The 21255-nt window shown below is 45.5% G+C and overlaps 2 protein-coding genes across 2 annotated transcripts in view; both read left to right on the top strand.

Annotated features, from left to right (window-relative positions):
* The window catches only part of pogzb (pogo transposable element derived with ZNF domain b), a 21710-nt gene extending 19048 nt beyond the window's left edge, over positions 1–2662 (top strand). Inside the window, exon 19 of the mRNA XM_079275811.1 lies at positions 1–2662. This exon is cut by the window's left edge and continues 118 nt beyond it. Within this exon, the coding sequence (XP_079131937.1) occupies positions 1–1770 (1770 nt within the window). The 3' untranslated portion in view covers positions 1771–2662.
* Positions 2663–7703: 5041 nt separating this feature from the next.
* LOC306782459 (methanethiol oxidase-like) lies at positions 7704–21070 on the top strand. The gene is made up of 12 exons (XM_079275828.1): positions 7704–7804; positions 10835–10888; positions 11135–11247; positions 11947–12132; positions 15239–15359; positions 15482–15664; positions 18104–18285; positions 19080–19158; positions 19241–19362; positions 19442–19534; positions 20217–20335; positions 20456–21070. Exons 1-12 carry the CDS (start codon positions 7801–7803, stop codon positions 20616–20618), a joined length of 1419 nt encoding a protein of 472 aa, XP_079131954.1. The 5' UTR covers positions 7704–7800; the 3' UTR covers positions 20619–21070.
* The last annotated feature ends 185 nt before the right edge of the window (positions 21071–21255 follow it).

Genomic DNA, 21255 nt, shown 5'->3' with positions numbered 1-21255 from the left:
AAGGAACAATTCATCAAAGAAGTAAAACGTCCGATGTCTCACCTGCCGTCAACGACCAACGGCCGCGCCCAACCGGCGACCGCCCCGTCCGCCTGTAAAGAGCGCAGTGATTTCCTCACCGCCCGTCAGCTCAGGATCGCCCTCTTCGCTCTGTGCGACGGACTCCGCCAAGCCTCCAGGGTGTTTTTAACTGAGACGCAACTCATCTGGTCCTGGCTGAAGGATGCCAAGAAGCGTTTGAAGTCAACTGAACGGGAGCAGAAGCTGGACGCCAACGGTGGGGACCGCATGGTGGCCTGGGTGCTGTCCATGCGCGAGCAGCAGCTTCCGATCACAGAGAGCAACCTCTTCCACAAGGCCTCCACGCTGAAGAAGAAGGGAGGTTTCAGTGACTCCTTCCGCATCTCCTACGACTGGGCGGTGAGCTTCATGCTGAAGCATCGGCTGGGCGTTCGGAGCATCGGCAGGGCGGCCACGCTGGCTCGGGCTCTGCCGCTTTCGCTGGAGGCCAAGATCAAGTCCTTCAGGGATTTTACGCAGAAGGTCATCCGGGTCAACAAGCTGCCGGAAAGCGCCGTGGCTGCGATGGACGAGTTGTGTCTCTTTGTGGATTTGAGGTTAGTTCAGGACAAGTCTCGCCGCTCGGAGGCCCTGGAGCTTACTGGGTCATTACCTCTGGTCACCGTGTACCTGACGGTGCTGTCCGACGGTACCATGTTGCCGTCTGTGGTGCTGGCGAACCGGCAGCTGGCTGAGAAAGTCCTGCCCGAGTTTATCCTGCTGGAGGCCGGACCGGAGAGACTGTTAGTAGAAGAAACCTTAGATCTCTGGACTAACAAGGTTTGGCTGAAGCACGTGTCCGGTCCAACTAGGCCCAGTAAAACAATGCTGGTCTTGGACCGACACCGGGAGCACATGGGAGATCCGTTCCTCACTTCCATCAGCGGATCGGGCACCTTGCCGGCTGTGATTCCTGGAGGCTGCTCTTTCCATCTTCAGCCCCTGGAGATTTGCGTGAAGCCGGTTCTGCAGCACTTCCTGTTGTCACGCTGGGCAAAGTTCACCGCCGGAAACCCGAAGGAGTTGGAGGAGACGTCGCCCCACCAGCTCCAAGCCAATGTGACCCAGCAGCTGGTTGACTGGCTGGTCGAGGCCCTGACGGACTTAGACAAACTCCCACGGCTTTGGAAGAAGTCGTTCCACCTGACGGGCCTTCTGTCGGTGAGGAAAGAGGAGGACCGGGAGGTGGAGGAGGAGACCATGAGTCCAGAGGAGATCCAGTCGGACCTCCTCAAGACCCTGACGGAGACCCTGCTGGGTCCGGAGGCTTTAGAGGACGATTATCCTGAGCTGCTGGAGCTGGAAGACAAAGAGGACACCGAGGAGGAACAAGAACAAGGACAGAAGGTATCAGAGGAGAAACATGAGGACAAAGAGGGAGAAGGAAAGGAGGTGAAACAGGACAAGGAAGAGACCAGGGAGGAGATTGGGGAGAAAGGGAAGGAAACAAAGGAAGGAGGTCAGCCAGAGGACACAGAAAAGGACACAATCAAAGGAGTGGAAGACAGGAAGGAGACAGACGAGGACAGGAAAAAAGAAGTTGAGGAGGACAGTGAGGAGGAAGGAAAGGAGACAGAGGACAGGAAGGAAGTGAGCAAGGAGAGACGAGAGACCAGGATAGTGATAGGTGAGGAAGTCGGTGATGAGTGGAAGATAACGGTGAAGAGCCGGACTGACGGCGTCGAGGACGACAGGATGGACGAAAGCTGAAGCAAAGACAGAGACATGGATGTCAACACACCTGTCCACAGGTGTCTCCAACAGGTGTCTGACGGGACGTTTACCGCCGGATCTCCTCCCCGAAATCTACCAAAAACCACAGAAAGTAGGGCGATGAGACAAGCAAGGAGCACACCTGTCTACGTGGGGGACATGAAGCTGACACAGGTGTGCTGTTGAGTTGGTCCCAAATATTTAGTTTGAACTCTTTGACCCTATTGGTCCGATTCCGACGGGACCCTGTTCCTAGTGGACCCTGAGAGTCCTAAGAGGTTAAAAGAACTGCAGCTGGTTTAGTGACGAGCCAATCGGCTGATGTCCACATGCAGGAGTTATGAGTGATGCTGGTTCTCCACCTCACAGGATCAGCGATTTAGATAGGTAAGAACATCTGTGTGTCTGGGTCTTAATTCTTACACAAGACACATTCAACAGATAAATAATGAGACATGAAGACCAAAATGTTTGTGTTCCAAAATGAACTCAAAAACAAAAGTCACTGAGATGAGAAACAGAAAGTCTGAGACGTTACAAACAGCTGTTGGCAATAAATCCATTGATCTTTAAAGCAGTTTCTCTGATCTGTTGTCTGAAGCTGCAGCAGCTTCCTCTGAATGTTCGTGTGATGATGATGATGATGATGATGGGGACCAGCTCTGGAAGCTGATTGGCCGGTTCGGGAACATGTGTTAATGGTGGATCATGTGACCAGAAACTGGACCTGAATATTTTGATGGTGCCTCCGACAGAACGGATGTTGTTGTACAGACGATGATGATGATGATAGATCCTCTTCCTCATCAATAAAATACAAACATCTTCAGCTTTGGATCCTTTTCCTTTTAGTTGTAGTTTTTTTTAGGTGGTTTCTTCAGGAGACAACCTCCGGTTCTTCAGTGCTTCACGTCTTAAAGCTGCATTCTCTCTAGTGGCCACCAGGGGGCGACTCCGCTGGTTGTATAGAAGTCTATAGAAAATGACTCTACTTCTCTCTTGATTTATTACCTCAGTAAACATTGTAAACATGAGTTTCTGTCTCAATCTCTAGTTTCAAGTCTTCTTCAATACAGCATGATGTTCATTTAGTACATTATGGTCCATTTAGAGTCAAACAGACCATAAAGCAGGGGATGCTTTAGGGCGGGGCTACACGCTGATTGACAGGTCTCAAACAGACCATAAAGCAGGGGATGCTTTAGGGCGGGGCTACATGCTGATTGACAGGTCTCAAACAGACCATAAAGCAGGGGATGCTTTAGGGCGGGGCTACACGCTGATTGACAGGTCTCAAACAGACCATAAAGCAGGGGATGCTTTAGGGCGGGGCTACACGCTGATTGACAGGTCTCAAACAGACCATAAAGCAGGGGATGCTTTAGGGCGGGGCTACATGCTGATTGACAGGTCTCAAACAGACCATAAAGCAGGGGATGCTTTAGGGCGGGGCTACACGCTGATTGACAGGTCTCAAACAGACCATAAAGCAGGGGATGCTTTAGGGCGGGGCTACACGCTGATTGACAGGTCTCAAACAGACCATAAAGCGGGGGATGCTTTCGGTCCATTAGTGACAACACAGAAGTTCACCTTTGTGCTCCGTACGTCGTTAACTTCTATGTGTAGAAGTGTTTACATGTTCTCAGTCATCTGACCATCATTCGTGGGTCTGTAGTTCTAAACTTAAAGTAGAACTACATGTGCTACGTTGTAATGTAGATGTAGCTTCTTTTACTGCAGTTATGAAAGTAATGCCACTCATGTAGTTATCATAACAAAACCATCTTCTCCTAAACCGAACAGTATTTAACAGCACACACATACACACACATACAGACACACATACACACATATACATACACACACACATACACACATATACATATACACGCACACACATATACATATACACACACATATATACACACACACATACACACATATACACACACCTACACACACACATATACACACATATACACCTACACACACATATACACACACATACACGCACACACATATACACACACATACACGCACACACATATACACACATATACACGCACACACATATACACACATATACACGCACACATATACACACACATACACACACATACAGACACACATACACATGTACATACACACACATATACACGTACACACATATACACACACATACACACATATACACACACATACACACATACATATACACACACATACACGCACACACATATACATATACACACACATATATACACACATACACACATACACACACATACACACACACATATACACACATATACACCTACACACACATATACACACACATATACACACACATACACGCACACACATATACACACACATACACGCACACACATACATATACACGCACACACATATACACACACATATACACACACATATACACATACACCCATATACACACACACATATATACACACACACACATATACACATATACACACACACATATACACACATACACGCACACGTGTATATATACACACACAAATATAGATACACACCCGTTATAACACACACACCCGTTATAACACACACACCCGTTATAAAATACACACCCGTTATAACACACACACCCGTTATAAAATACACACCCATTATAACACACACACCCATTATAAAATACACACCCATTATATCATACACACCCATTATAACACACACACCCATTATAAAATACACACCCATTATAACACACACACCCATTATAAAATACACACCCATGATAACACACACCCATTATAACACACACCCATTATAACACACACACCCATTATAAAACACACACCCATTATAACATACACACCCATTATAACACACACACCCATTATAAAATACACACCCATTATAACATACACACCCATTATAACACACACCCATTATAACATACACACCCATTATAACATACACCCATTATAACATACACACCCATTATAACATACACACCCATTATAACATACACACCCATTATAACATACACACCCATTATAAAATACACACATTATAACATACACACCCATTATAACATACACACCCATTATAACATACACACCCATTATAACATACACACCCATTATAACATACACAGCCATTATAAAATACACACCCATTATAACATACACACCCATTATAACATACACAGCCATTATAACATACACAGCCATTATAAAATACACACCCATTATAACATACACACCCATTATAAAATACACACATTATAACATACACACCCATTATAACATACACACCCATTATAACATACACACCCATTATAACATACACACCCATTGTAAAATACACACCCATTATAACATACACACCCATTATAACATACACACCCAGTATAACACACACCCATTATAACACACACCCATTATAACATACACACCCATTATAACACACACACCCGTTATAACACACACACCCGTTATAACACACACACCCGTTATAACACACACACCCGTTATAACACACACCCGTTATAACACACACACCCGTTATAAAATACACAGCCATTATAAAATACACACCCATTATAACATACACACCCGTTATAACATACACACCCGTTATAACACACACACCCGTTATAACACACACACCCGTTATAACACACACACCCGTTATAACATACACACCCGTTATAACATACACACCCGTTATAACACATACCCATTATAAAATACACACCCATTATAACATACACACCCATTATAACATACACACCCATTATAACATACACACCCATTATAAAATACACACCCATTATAACACACACCCATTATAAAATACACACCCATTATAACATACACACCCATTATAACATAAACACCCATTATAACACACCCATTATAAAATACACACCCATTATAACATACACACCCATTATAACATACACACCCCTTATAACATACACACCCGTTATAAAATACACACCCGTTATAACATACACACCCATTATAACATACACACCCATCATAACATACACACCCATTATAACATACACACCCGTTATAACATACACACCCATCATAACATACACACCCGTTATAACATACACACCCGTTATAACATACACACCCGTTATAACATACACACCCGTTATAACATACACACCCGTTATAACATACACACCCATTATAACATACACACCCGTTATAACATACACACCCGTTATAACATACACACCCGTTATAACATACACACCCATTATAACATACACACCCATTATAACATACACACTCATTATAACGTACACACCCATTATAACATACACACCCATTATAACATACACACCCATTATAACATACACACCCATCATAACATACACACCCATTATAACATACACACCCGTTATAACACACACACCCAGTATAACACACACACCCATTATAACATACACACCCATCATAACATACACACCCATTATAACATACACACTCATTATAACATACACACCCATCATAACATACACACCCATTATAACATACACACCCGTTATAACATACACACCCAGTATAACACACACACCCAGTATAACACACACACCCATTATAACACACACACCCATTATAACATACACACCCGTTATAACATACACACCCATCATAACATACACACCCATAATAACATACACACCCATTATAACATACACACCCATTATAACATACACACCCGTTATAACATACACACCCATTATAACACACACACCCAGTATAACACACACACCCATTATAACACACACACCCGTTATAACATATACACCCGTTATAACATACACACCCGTTATAACATACACACCCGTTATAACATACACACCCATCATAACATACACACTCATTATAACATACACACCCATCATAACATACACACCCATTATAACATACACACCCGTTATAACATACACACCCAGTATAACATACACACCCATTATAACACACACAACCATTATAAGACACACACCCATTATAACATACACACCCGTTATAACATACACACCCGTTATAACATACACACCCATTATAACATACACACCCATCATAACATACACACTCATTATAACATACACACCCATCATAACATACACACCCATTATAACATACACACCCGTTATAACATACACACCCAGTATAACACACACACCCATTATAACACACACACCCATTATAACATACACACCCATTATAACATACACACCCATTATAACATCTGAAACAGACATCTTCCTGAAACTTAATCTGTGACTTCATGGAAACTGTGCTAGCTATCAAAATGTCCCTTTGGCTCAATAAAGTGCAGCGTTTCGTCTACGTTTTAAACTTTGAATCACGTTAAAGTACGGCAAGTCAATATGGGCCCAAAGTTAAGTGTTTTTTTGCTCTCTTCACGCCGAATCCCCATTCAAGTGAATGGAGAAATTTTGCTCAGTTTTTGGGGATTTTCGGGAAAACCGCTTGGCGAATCCCTCCGAAAAATAGATAGCAAACTATTCCCGATCAGGCCGCACGTTGATGTATTTTTCACGCCGCTGTTGGCAACGCTGTGTGAGGAGAAGCGCCCAAAAGCTTAGAACTGTTGTGCTGGTCGCAGTAAAGTGTCTGTGGAATCCAACGTACCAGTTTTGTCTGTTGCTCTTGAGCTCACATTATTAACACCACAAACATAAAAAACACATCAGCGCGTTCGGCAGAGTCTTCTCTTTCTCACCGTATCCGTATTTGATTGATTAGTCTCATGGTTTTTGTCCAGAGGGCATATGTTTGACAGGTAGTTTTGTTGAAAATCACTGTTCACTCTCTCTCTCTTAACATGTCGGTTGTTTGAGGTACATGTAAGCCCCGCCCCTCTTCTCTGATTGGACTGTGTCCTGATCTCCCGGCGGTGAGACTCCTCCCTCCCACTTTTATTCCCAGTGGACCTGTCTGAGAGAACCCAGAACCTGCAGGATCTGACCAGACCAGGATCTGAAGCATGGGTGAGTCTCTCCATCACCTCTCTCTCTCTCTCTTTCTGCTTAAAGCTCTCTCTTCTCCCGTGACCTTTGTTCTGTTGCTGTTCGCTGCAGCGCTTCCACCCTCTCTCCACTCACTCGGCTGCTCGTCTCCTAAACGAGTGGAACGAGCAGCGAAGACGTCTGTGTGCACGACATGACCTGCAGAAACAAACGCAATCCTTTATTTTAATACTTTAATCGACTTTTTACTCGAAAACAAAACTTTTAAAGACTTTTTCTGCAGGAAGATTTTTATAGAAATAAAGTAAAAGCAAAAAGAAGGAAAATCAAAAGTGTCCAGAGTCCAACGTCACGTCTTCAAACTCTTCTCTTTCTGTTGATCGACCAATCACTGCAGCCCACAACGCTGCAGAAAACAGCGTACTGTTCCTTTAAATGGCCTGCCGTGTGTGTGTGCGTGCGCGTGCGTGTGTTATATAACACCTCCCAAGGTCACATTAGTACAAATGAATCCTTGAACTGAACGATAACAGAACCGGGTCAGTCACAGGTCTGATGTGGACCGGTTCGAATGATGATGATGATGATGATGAACTCGACAATATAAAATAGATTAAATCAGTCATTTATTGCTAATTAATTCATAATTAAACATTTAAAAGTCTTTCAGAGATCGTTCGCTCTTACTTTGACGAATAGAGGTTGTATTTTTACCGGAGTACTTTCTGTGGTATTAGTACTTTAACTTGAAGGATCTGAAGACGTCACAAGTATTAACTGTGGAGGCCGTAATAATACTGATTATTTAACAGTTGTTATAATTTCAGGTAATTGAGCAGCTCAGTTTAAAATACATGAACAACTCGTTTATTTGTGTACTTGTACTTTTGTATTTATATTTTACGTTCTACTTTTGAAGTTTTTAACACTTAACATCTGATCCACCTTTAAATTATGGTAAATATATAAATGAATATATAAACAACACGTGACTGAGTTCTTAACACACTTTATTTTGTGTTGTGAGTTGATTGAAGTATTTTTATTTTATTCTCAGATTGTTTTAGTTTTTTGAGATGAAACAAACTCAAATTAAAATACTTTAAATCAGCTCCACATGAAACTATAGTTAAAACACATAATAATCCTGTAATCAAATATATATATATATATATATATATATATATATATATATATATTTATATATGATACAATGTGTATATGTGTACAATGAGTATTTGTGCTACATGACACTGATAATACTTGTGTACTCTTCCTGAAGTAACGTTGTGAATGAAGGACTTTTACTTGTATTGAATGTAATGGAGTATTTATTGTGGTACTGCTACTTTTACTTGAGTATAATATCACAGTACTCTCCCAGCTGCTTAAAGCTCTCTCTTCTCCCGCGACCTTTGTTCTGTTGCTGTTCGCTGCAGCGCCTCCACCCTAAACGAGTCGAACGAGCAGCGAAGACGTCTGTGTGCACGACATGACCTGCAGAAACAAACTGTTCAATAAGGATGCGAGTGTAGGAAGCAGTGGCGGCCGTGCATTTCATACCTGGGCCTTCACTGCTGTCCTGCAGCTGAAATACCACCTTACAACCACATTGTGGCGCCACAGCTCATTGTTAAGGCTGTAACTATGTACGTCTTCTATTAAACCGTTCGGTACGAGTCGTTTGAATAACGCTTCACCATTTCGAGAATGCAAAAGCCTAAATTCAGAAAAATATAATGTTCTCAGCTGGTCTGGCTGTGGGATCCACTGTCATTCCTTAATGACAAGCCGCGCCCCAAAGAGAGACATTTTACTTTCACAACACGAACGCTGAACGCACCTCTCTGCAGCGTCTTTCCTCCTCTCAGCACCTTGTGTCATGGTGCAGCTCAACTCAGTCACAATGCATTTTGATTGGCTGAACTGCATCACGTGATGTGATTCACTACCCATCAGCCTCTGCTGGCTGTTAAGTTTCGTGATAGTCACGTGCTCGCCCACTGACCAATCACAGCACACTCTGCACCTAGCGGGAAAGCTACAGATGAACACTGAGCGGCACGTAATGCCGACGTCATTATGGGCGGCTAGCGGCCGCTGACACGTCAAAGAACACGCCCAACATGTCAAACTAAAGATCTGATTGGTTGAACACGATGACAATCAACAATATCGTCCCCATGTACTTTAACCTGCTCTGGCTGCAGGTGAGAGTCTGCAGGCCTCTGGCACAGACACACACAGAGGTGAGATCTGAGAGCAACTGAGGAAGACAGTAGCTGTGCAATGAGAAAATAAGATATTTATATATATTTATATAAATTATAATACATGTAGTGCATTTAAGACAAATTATTCAATTATAAAATAGATTTTTTTTTTGACAGATAGATATAGCTTTGTGATTCTGTTTAGGCCAGCAGAGAAGGACGGCCTGCCACTGGTAGGAAGGAACCTCATACCGCTATAACAAGACAAAATCATTTGAAAACACTCCCATGTATTAATCATGTCAGTCTGACCTCTGTCACACGTCCTGCAGTGATAACAGTGTTAAGGTTCTTTCTTCAGGAGACAACCTCCGGTTCTATAAGTTCTTCAAAGCTTCACGTGTTAAAGCTGCATTCTCTCTAGTGTCCACCAGGGGGCGACTCCTCTGGTTGTATAGAAGTCTATAGAAAATGACTCTACTTCTCTCTTGATTTATTCCCTCAGTAAACATTGTAAACATGAGTTTATGTCTCAATCTCTAGTTTCAAGTCTTCTTCAATACAGCATGATGTTCATTTAGTACATTATGGTCCATTTAGAGTCACACAGACCATAAAGCAGGGGATGCTTTAGGGCGGGACTACACGTGATTGACAGGTCAACACCAGAGACGTATACGGCGTCTCTATGTCGCTCCTCCTCAGTCCACATATGGTCACTTCCTGTTCACCGGCTGCAGAAAAAACAAGATGGCGACGGACAAATGGTTGAACTAGGGAGGCTTGAAAACATCAGATGAATACGTCTTCTTAAAGTCTGTGTGTTGTGTTTTCTCAGCGAGTTGTTCAGAATGTGGACCAGGATACCGAAGCCCACTGGACGCCATGAAAGGTGAGTCTAACTGACCACTACATCTTTGTGTATGAATATATATATATATACATATATATACATATATATATGTATATATATGTATATATATACATATATATACATATATATATATATGTATATATATATATGTATATATATACATGTATATATGTATATATATATATATATATATACATATATATATATATATATATATATATACATATATATATATATATATATATACATTTGTCCTTATTGAAGGCCGTCGGGAGGAGATCGTCTACCTGCCCTGCATCTACCGCAACACTGACATCCTGAAACCGGACTATCTGGCCACCGTGGACGTGGACCCGAAGTCTTCCACCTTCACTCAGGTAGAACCAGTCCTCCAGTCAACCTTCTCCTTCTCCTTCTTCTCCTCCTTCTTCTTCTTCTCCTTCTTCTCCTTCTTCTCCTCCTTCTTCGCCTTCTCCTCCTTCTTCTCCTTCTCCTTCTTCTCCTCCTTCTTCTTCTTCTTCTTCTTCTTCTTCTTCTTCTTCTTCTTCTTCTTCTTCTCCTCCTTCTTCTTCTCCTTCTTCATCTCCTCCTTCTCCTTCTCCATCTCCTCCTTCTCCTTCTCCATCTCCATTTTCTCCTTCTCCTCCGTCTTCTGCTTCTCCTTCTTCTCCTTCTTCATCTCCTCCTTCTTCTTCTCCTTCTTCATCTCCTCCTTCTCCTTCTCCATCTTCTCCTTCTTCTTCTCCTCCTTCTTCTGCTTCTTCTCCTTCTCCTTCTTCATCTCCTCCTCCTTCTTCTCCTTCTTCATCTCCTCCTTCTTCATCTCCTCCTTCTCCTTCTTCATCTCCTCCTTCTCCTCCTTCTTCTTCATCTCCTCCTTCTCCATCTCCTCCTTCTTCTCCTTCTCCATCTCCTCCTTCTTCTCCTTCTTCATCTCCTCCTTCTCCATCTCCTTCTTCTTCTCCTCCTTCGCCTTCTTCATCTCCTCCTCCATCTCCTTCTTCTCCTCCTTCTTCTTCGTCTGAGGAGCATTTTTTAAATCTCCTCTGACCTGTTGACCTCTCGACCCCCCTCAGGTCATCCACCGGCTGCCGATGCCGAGCGTCGGTGATGAGCTGCACCACTCCGGCTGGAACGCCTGCAGCAGCTGCTTCGGCGACGCCTCCAAGCAGAGGAACCGTCTGATCCTCCCGTCGTTCATCTCCTCCAGAGTCTACGTGGTCGACGTCGGGTCGAATCCCAGAGCGCCTCAGATCCACAAGGTGCTGAAGGACGCTGTGTCTGTGAATCAGTGTTGAGATGCTCCTCCTGTTGTCTCTCACAGTGTTGAGATGCTCCTCCTGTTGTCTCTCACGGTGTTGAGATGCTCCTCCTGTTGTCTCTCACGGTGTTGAATCAGTGTTGAGATGCTCCTGTTGTCTCTGACGGTGTTGGATCGGTGTTGAGATGCTCCTCCTGTTGTCTCTCACGGTGTTGAATCGGTGTTGAGATGCTCCTCCTGTTGTCTCTCACGGTGTTGAGATGCTCCTCCTGTTGTCTCTCACGGTGTTGAATCGGTGTTGAGATGCTCCTCCTGTTGTCTCTCACGGTGTTGAGATGCTCCTCCTGTTGTCTCTCACGGTGTTGAATCAGTGTTGAGATGCTCCTGTTGTCTCTCACGGTGTTGAATCGGTGTTGAGATGCTCCTCCTGTTGTCTCTCACGGTGTTGGATCAGTGTTGAGATGCTCCTCCTGTTGTCTCTCACGGTGTTGAATCAGTGTTGAGATGCTCCTGTTGTCTCTCACGGTGTTGGATCGGTGTTGAGATGCTCCTCCTGTTGTCTCTCACGGTGTTGGATCAGTGTTGAGATGCTCCTCCTGTTGTCTCTCACGGTGTTGAATCAGTGTTGAGATGCTCCTGTTGTCTCTCACGGTGTTGAATCAGTGTTGAGATGCTCCTCCTGTTGTCTCTCACGGTGTTGGATCAGTGTTGAGATGCTCCTCCTGTTGTCTCTCACGGTGTTGGATCGGTGTTGAGATGCTCCTCCTGTTGTCTCTCACGGTGTTGAATCAGTGTTGAGATGCTCCTGTTGTCTCTCACGGTGTTGGATCGGTGTTGAGATGCTCCTGTTGTCTCTCACGGTGTTGAATCGGTGTTGAGATGCTCCTCCTGTTGTCTCTCACGGTGTTGAATCAGTGTTGAGATGCTCCTGTTGTCTCTCACGGTGTTGGATCGGTGTTGAGATGCTCCTCCTGTTGTCTCTGACGGTGTTGAATCAGTGTTGAGATGCTCCTGTTGTCTCTCACGGTGTTGGATCGGTGTTGAGATGCTCCTCCTGTTGTCTCTCACGGTGTTGGATCGGTGTTGAGATGCTCCTCCTGTTGTCTCTCACGGTGTTGGATCAGGAACACGCTGCCGTATTTACGCCTGTGTAACGTTACGTTGAGTGTTGATGGAGCTGCTACAATGTTAGCTTAAAATAGCGCCGATCGAACCAGACTCCATTCAGAAAACAAGCATTTTAAAAGTGATTGAGCAAGAACTAACAAAACATGAATTCAGATGTTTTAAAAGTCGGCATCATTATGTAGATATTTTGGCATCTTTTTTATCCATTTAGCGTGATTAAATCTGTTTACTTAGTGTTCATACAGCTGTAGTAAACAGATGTGTGTCTTCACAGATACAGTCAATACTCCAGATGTTATGAACCAGACCAGAATATATAATATCATATAAATATCTTCAGCTTTAGCTCGACGTTAGCGGAGCGCCTCTTGTTTCTCCTGATGGATTCTGTCTCTCTGGTAAGTGATGTTTCCAGACCGAACAGGAATGTGGGAAGAAGAACTTCCTGTGTTTACACAGCGGAGAGGATCAACATTAGCCTTTTGGGCCAAAATAAGATAAAGAAGTTACTGCCCCAGAAAGCTTCAGGGTTCATTGTGTCATTGAGGTTCAATGAATTACATACCTCTGAGGGGTCCTGGATGTGCCGAGGTTTTGGGGGGATGGGGGGTTCCATGGGGGCCTCATAGTGGGTTAATTCAGCCCTGCTGAAAAAACTGCTGCTGTTTTCTTTAAAATTCTGTGAAATAACAGTCTGTCAGAGAGCAGGAGGAGGAGGAAGGTTCATCCTAAGTTCACTTTTGGACGATGAACACTCTGCCAGCTGTTCTTTAACAGACTTGACATTGGACTGTTTGGTGTTGTGAGAGATGAAGAATGTGTCTCTGTTGGCTGCAGCCGGTCAGCCTGCTGAGTCACTGTGGAATCATTAACCTGAGACAGCTTACAGCATGCTAACAGCATGCTAACTGAGCTAACTGCTGTCGATCTGGACGGTGTTATCAGCTGTAACTAACGTGCACTAAAAGGCAAGGTCGGCCGGCTATGTGAACAAAACAAGGAGATAAGAAACACACATGAGAGAGACTTCATTCTCAGGAGGACGTAGAGACGCCGTATACGTCTCTGGTAGAGACCTGTCAATCACACTAAGCCCGCCCTAAAGCATCCCCTGCTTTATGGTCTGTTTGACTCTAAATGGACCATCATGTACGAAATGAACATCATGCTGTATTGAAGAAGACTTGAAACTAGAGAGTGGTCCAGTCCCAAACATGGATGGAGCTGCCGTAAAGTCCTGGAACACCAACACCAATGAAGTTGACGAGTTATCAGACAGAATTGTCGACTTGTTTAACTCTGTTTATTCACAATGGTGCTGATTGGCTGATTGTTAGTCCCCCTCGTTCCATTCGTTGGCTCGAGTACGTCACAATACCAGACAAGTCAATCGATTCGAACTTGGTGAACTGGGCGGATTCAAAGGTCTGGACCCAGGAAATAGATACCCTCATGTCTTACTGGAAGTGGAACAAAGATTCGAACTTGGTGTAAACATTGTAAAAGGTAATAAATCAAGAGAGAAGTAGAGTCATTTTCTCATAGACTTCTATACAACCAGAGGAGTTCACTCTGTAGAACTGGAGGTTAGAAGAAAGAAGAAACCATTTTTATTGTCATATACATTTTTACACATACACGAAATTTGACTACTGCATTTGCCCCATCCCTGTATATAGGGAGCAGTGGGCTGCCATTGATCGGCGCCCGGGGAGCCGGGGGTTCAGTGTCTTGCTCAGGTACACTTCGACACGTGACACGTCCCAGTCGGGGATCGAACCGTTGACCTTCCGGTTCCTAGACAACCCAGTGCGCCACGGTCTACCTTAGGTTTTCCGAGGTAGACGTTACTCCTCTAGATCTTTACATAGACTCCCTTCAGAAGAGCTTTGGTTTTGAAAGTGCTTTATGAATAAAAAAATACTTTATTTCGACTGCATTAACATGAAATTGTTGTGGTTCTGTTGTTGTGTCTTCAGGTGGTGGAGCCTGTCGATATGTACTGGAAGTGCGACCTGGCGAACCCTCACACCACTCACTGTCTGAGCAACGGTCAGATCATGATCAGCTGTATCGGAGACCCGTCTGGCAACGGCAAAGGTGAGGCGACCAGCAACCGTGTGACATTAATGCAGTTGAAATAAAGTATTTCTTTATTCTAGACTCTAGGTTCTAGACTGGTGGACGGTATCAGTGATGCACCTGCTGTCGTTCCTCTTTAGGTGGTTTCGTCCTGCTGGACGGTGAGACGTTCGAGTTGGTCGGTAACTGGGAGCACCCGGGTGAAGCCGCACCTTTTGGATACGACTTCTGGTACCAACCTCGACACAACGTGATGATCAGCACTGAATGGGGTGCACCCAAAGCTCTGGCTAACGGTTTTAATCCCGCACATGTCAAAGAAGGTGAGTTAAGAGGAAACATCAATCTTTCTTCAATCCTCCCAGTAAGACTCCAGTCAGTAGCAATGGGCCTCCAGATTCTGGTCCCAGTATTAAGTCAGCCCCACAGAGTTCTAGATGCCAGTAAGACTCCAGTCAAAAACAGATGGTTCTTTGAGTTGATCCCAGTAAGACCCAAATCAGTGCACCTGGGTTCTAGGTTCCTATGCCAGTACGAATCCAGTCGGTATCACAAGGTTATTGATCCTAGAAAGGCTTGAGTCTTCATCACAGGGCTCTTTGTTCCACTTCCAGTAAGACATTAGGGTATCTATTTCCTGGGTCCAGACCTTTGAATCCGCCCAGTTCACCAAGTTCGAATTGTCAAAAATAGTTGAGATCCCAGGGAAGCTGCTTTAAATGAGGGAATACATGTTCGGTATGTAAATTAGGCTAAAGGGACATAAAGCGTATAATTATAGTTTAACGGATGAAATCTAATAATCATTTTAAAGCAAGCGTGTATTATATAACAAATGTAAAGTGATTTTAACAAATGTAAACCTGATAATCCTGGAGATCGAATCCACTTAACAATCCCTTACGGTTTTAGAAGTAATCCTAGCCGTTAAAACCTAACCTGGCAATTTACCAAGAGCCCGGATCCAAAAGAGGGAAGCTGCAATAACTGACGCGACTGGTAGGAGTGCCCGGGGCCAGGGTGGCCCCTCAGCCGAGTGCGCATTTACCGGAGGAAGCAGGGTAGACGTCAGGAGTAACGGCAGTTAGCAGAGCCAGGCGAGTTCCCTCGCAAGAACACCAGCTCGACAATCTTTTAATAGAGAGCTGAGTCAGTAAGTAGCCCTGTATCGGGCCAGAGAACCCCGGGATCTAACACGTGGCGCCCAACAAGAAGAAGAACCCCGGCAGCCGAGAGAGGCTGTCGTTCGTGTACGAAAGACCCGAGGAAAAGAGACTTGGGTAGAAAGTAACGCTGCCCAATGCTCAGTGAAGTCCGATTGCGAGACATCCACGCATCGAAGCTGTGCGTGGTATTTACAAGCCGGCACAGGAGAAGCCGCAGGCGACGGGGAGCATCGACCAGAATCATCCGACCTGTAGAGGGGCCAGAGCCTGATCCCATCCTGACTCGACGAGAGGCTTTGGGAGGAAGGCGACTCGAGACAACAAAGACAAAGTCCAAGATGCAAGAGCAGCAGAACGGACCAGACGTTCCAGGGACCGGCCGGCAGACGGAGGCGACCCAGCGGGACGAGCCAGCGGCCCCGATGAAGGAATCGCCACCGGACGGCAGCGAGGACCAGAGGGATGACGCGGCAGAACGAGCGGCATCGGGAGAACCGACACCGGATAAAGACAACAGAGGCAACGTCCAACATCAGGTCATCCTGTACGGAAGAGGATGGACCACCTGGGACGCTGCCATCCAACAACACCTAACCAACCTACATCAGGAAGAAAGTAGGGCGTCGGTTAAAAGAGAAGTAGAACAGCAGTGCAAAGAGAAGGTTGAAAAGAGCTAGTCATAACTGATAGTTATTACTGTGCTCAGGCCCTTAACGAAGACCTGTCCATATGGGAGGAAAATGGGTTTGAGAGCGCTAAAAGTAAAAAAAGTGGCTCATCAAGACCTATGGAGAAAAATAGCCGAATTACGGCTAAGCATGGAGCTTGAAGTGGTGCACCAGAGGGCCCACACGCGAGAAGAAATTCACTGGCAAGGAAACGAAGAAATGGATTGTTTCGTCCAGATGAGACAAATTGTCTTTGTTGGGATCGAGAAGTGGGAAGATTTGCCCAAAGGAAGGGTAGTCCCAGAAGAGAGCGTGGAGGAGGTGGTGCAGGCGGTGCATGGCGCACTAGGATATGCAGGCACCGTTCCAACGCAAAGGGAACTGGAAAAGCAGCGACTCTGGATTCCTGAAAAAGAAGTCCGCAGAATCCTAAAAAACTGTGAGTTGTGTGGTCGATACAACGCAGGAAGGAGAGGACAAAGGGTGGGGGGGACTCACCATTAAGAAAAGAGGAATCCAAGGAGTAGGGCAGCTGAAGCCAGTTCCGTACTAGGAGAAAACCAGGAACTCAAGAATGGCCACCAACATACAAGATTACCCTCGGCCGAGTGCGCATTTACCGGAGGAAGCAGGGTAGACGTCAGGAGTAACGGTAGTTAGCAGAGCCAGGCGAGTTCCCTCGCAAGAACACCAGCTCGACAATCTTTTAATAGAGAGCTGAGTCAGTAAGTAGCCCCGTATCGGGCCAGAGAACCCCGGGATCTAACAGAATCGATTGACTTGTCTGGTATTGTGACGTAATCGAGCCAACGAGTGGAACAAGGGGGACTAACAATTAGCCAATCAGCACCATTGTGAATAAACGGAGTTAAACAAGTCGACAATTCTGTCTGATAACTCGTCAACTTCATTGGTGTTGGTGTTCCAGGACTCTACGGCAGCTCCATCCATGTTTGGGACTGGACCACCCACAGGAAGCTGCAGACCCTCGATCTGGGGGAGGAGGGGGCCATTCCCCTCGAGATCCGATTCCTTCATGACCCCGATGCCACAGAGGGCTACGTGGGATGTGCTTTAAACTCTGTAGTCTTCAGATTCTACAAAACATCAGTCAGTACCATAGGGTTCTAGTTCTAAGTAAGGCTTTAGTTGGTACCACAGGCCTCTAGAACCCAGCGAAACTCAAGTGACTACTATAGGGTTCTAGATCTAAATCAGGCTATGGTGAGTATCACGGAGCGCTAGCACCGAGAGAGACTCTAGTCAGTACCACAGGGTTATAGATCAAAGTAAGGCGATAGTACCACAGGGTAGAACCCAGCGAGACTTAAGTCAGTACCATAAGGTTCCAGATCAAAGTGAGGCTATAGTTGGTACCACAGGGCCCTAGAACCCAGCGAGAGTCCAGTCAGTACCACAGGGTTCTAGATCCAAGTAAGCTTAAGTTGGTACCACAAGGCTCTAGAATCCAGCTAGGTTCAAGTCAGTACTATTGGGTTCTAGAGCTAAGTAAGGCTATAGTGAGTACCACAGGGCTCTATAACCCAGCTAGACTCCAGTCAGTGCTACAGGGTTCTAGGTTCTGATCCCAGGAAGACTTCAGACAGCACTGCAGGGTTCTAGGTTTGACTCCCAATACGATTCCAGTCTGTTCCACACAGTTCATAATGAATTATCTGTTCCATTTAGTGACGACCACTTACAGATACAGAGCCACAAAACTAAACTACCCTGAACTTTACACTTTTTAGCCTTTAGACGCTGAAGGTATTTCACCAACCAACCCTCAATCAAGCCAAACACATTGTCACTGAGAGCATGTTAGCATGCTGATGTTAGCATTTAGCTCAAAGCACAGAGATGATTGTGTTACTTCAGACTCGTCTGGCTTTGTGTGTCTTCAGAAAGGTGACTGGGCTGCAGAGAAAGTGATCAATATTCCCAGTAAGAAGGTAGAGGGATGGGTGCTACCTGAGATGCCTGGTAAGTCTGTCTGCCTGTCTGTCTCTCTGTCTATCTCTCAGTCTGTCTGGTTGCATGACTGGTTTCCTGTCTGTCTGCGCAGGTCTGATCACAGACATCCTGATCTCATTGGACGACCGTTATCTCTACTTCAGCAACTGGCTCCACGGTGACATCAGACAGTATGACATCACAGACAGGAGGAACCCACGATTGGTCGGCCAGGTCTGAACGTTACACCTGTCCAGTGACTAGAAGGTAAAAAGCTTCAGAGTGAGACAGCTCACCTGTCTGTCTGTTCCAGGTGTTTCTGGGAGGAAGCATCGTCAGTGACGGTCCCGTCAGAGTCCTGGAAGACTCGGAGAACCAGCAGCAGCCCCGCCCATGCTTCATCCAGGTACCACAGACAGGATGAGAGAGAGACAGGAAGCTGTGAGACAGGAGGCTGTGACAGGAGGCTGTGAGACAGGAAGCTGTGAGACAGGAAGCTGTGAGACAGGAAGCTGTGAGACAGGAGGCTGTGAGACAAGAAGCTGTGCGACAGGAAGCTGTGAGACAGGAAGCTGTGGGACAGGAGGCTGTGAGACAAGAAGCTGTGCGACAGGAAGATGTGAGACAGGAAGCTGTGCGACAGGAAGTTGTGCGACAGGAGGCTGTGAGACAGGAGGCTGTGAGACAGGAAGGTGTGAGGCAGGAAGCTGTGGGACAGGAAGCTGTGGGACAGGAAGCTGTGAGACAAGAAGCTGTGGGACAGGAAGCTGTGAGACAAGAAGCTGTGGGACAAGAAGCTGTGGGACAGGAGGCTGTGGGACAGGAGCCTGTGAGACAGGAAGCTGTGAGACAGGAAGCTGTGAGACAGGAAGCTGTGGGGCAGGAGGCTGTGGGGCAGGAAGCTGTGGGACAGGAAGCTGTGAGACAAGAAGCTGTGGGACAGGAGGCTGTGGGACAAGAAGCTGTGCGACAGGAAGCTGTGGGCCAGGACAGGATGGACTTGTGTCCAACATCCTTTCTTCTATCCTCTGCTTTATGATTGCTTGTTGATCTCTACCTGTCTCTCTCTCCACCTGTCTGTCTCTCAGGGGAGGCGTGTCCCTGGAGGTCCTCAGATGTTACAGCTGAGTTTAGACGGTCGGAGACTTTATGTGACGACGTCTCTCTACAGCGGCTGGGACAAACAGTTCTACCCCGACATGGCCAAGTGAGTACTACTGTAGTATACTGTAGTACTACTACAGCAACATACTGGATGACTACTACTGCTACAGACTGTCTGTATCGCTGTCTGTCTGACTGTCTCTCTCTCTATCTGTCTGTGCAGAGAGGGCTCCGTGATGATGCAGATCGATGTGGACTCAGTGGATGGGGGTCTCTCTGTGAATGAGAACTTCCTGGTGGACTTCGGTAAAGAACCCGGTGGTCCGTCTCTGGCTCACGAGCTCCGTTACCCTGGAGGAGACTGTACGTCTGATATCTGGCTGTAGAGACCTGAGACCTGATCCCGACCACCTGAGACCTGATCCCGACCACCTGAGACCTGAACCAGACCACCTGAGACCTGAACCACAGACCACCTGAGACCTGATCCCGACCACCTGAGACCTGAACCACAGACCACCTGAGACCTGATCCCGACCACCTGAGACCTGTACCACAGACCACCTGAGACCTGATCCCGACCACCTGAGACCTGTACCACAGACCACCTGAGACCTGATCGAGGAGGACACGTTCTGTTCCTCATTCATAGAACCCAAACAGGTTCCGGTTTAAATGTTCTGGTGAAACTGTTAAAAAGTTCACTGTGAGTGTGATCTGTCTTTAAAACCGACCAATCAGCTGTCAGCTTTTCAGTCTGTTAAATCAAACAAACCTGTCTGTCTGACCTGCAGCGCCCCCTGCTGCTCACTCTGTTCACACACAGTGTTTAAATAAAGTTCAGTTTGAAGCATCCTGTGTCTGATACACTCACCTGGAAACAAATAATATAATATCAAATAATATATATATATATTATATACAATATAATGTAGTGTACAAAAAATAATGTAATATTTACAGTAGCAGTATGGTATCGGTACTTGTACTGTACTTGAGCATTTAAATTGTGTGATACTTTCT

This window comes from Melanostigma gelatinosum (assembly GCF_949748355.1).
Source record: "Melanostigma gelatinosum genome assembly, chromosome: 9".
NCBI classification, from domain to species: Eukaryota; Metazoa; Chordata; class Actinopteri; order Perciformes; family Zoarcidae; genus Melanostigma; species Melanostigma gelatinosum.
This window is presented reverse-complemented; position numbering and strand designations above follow the sequence as displayed.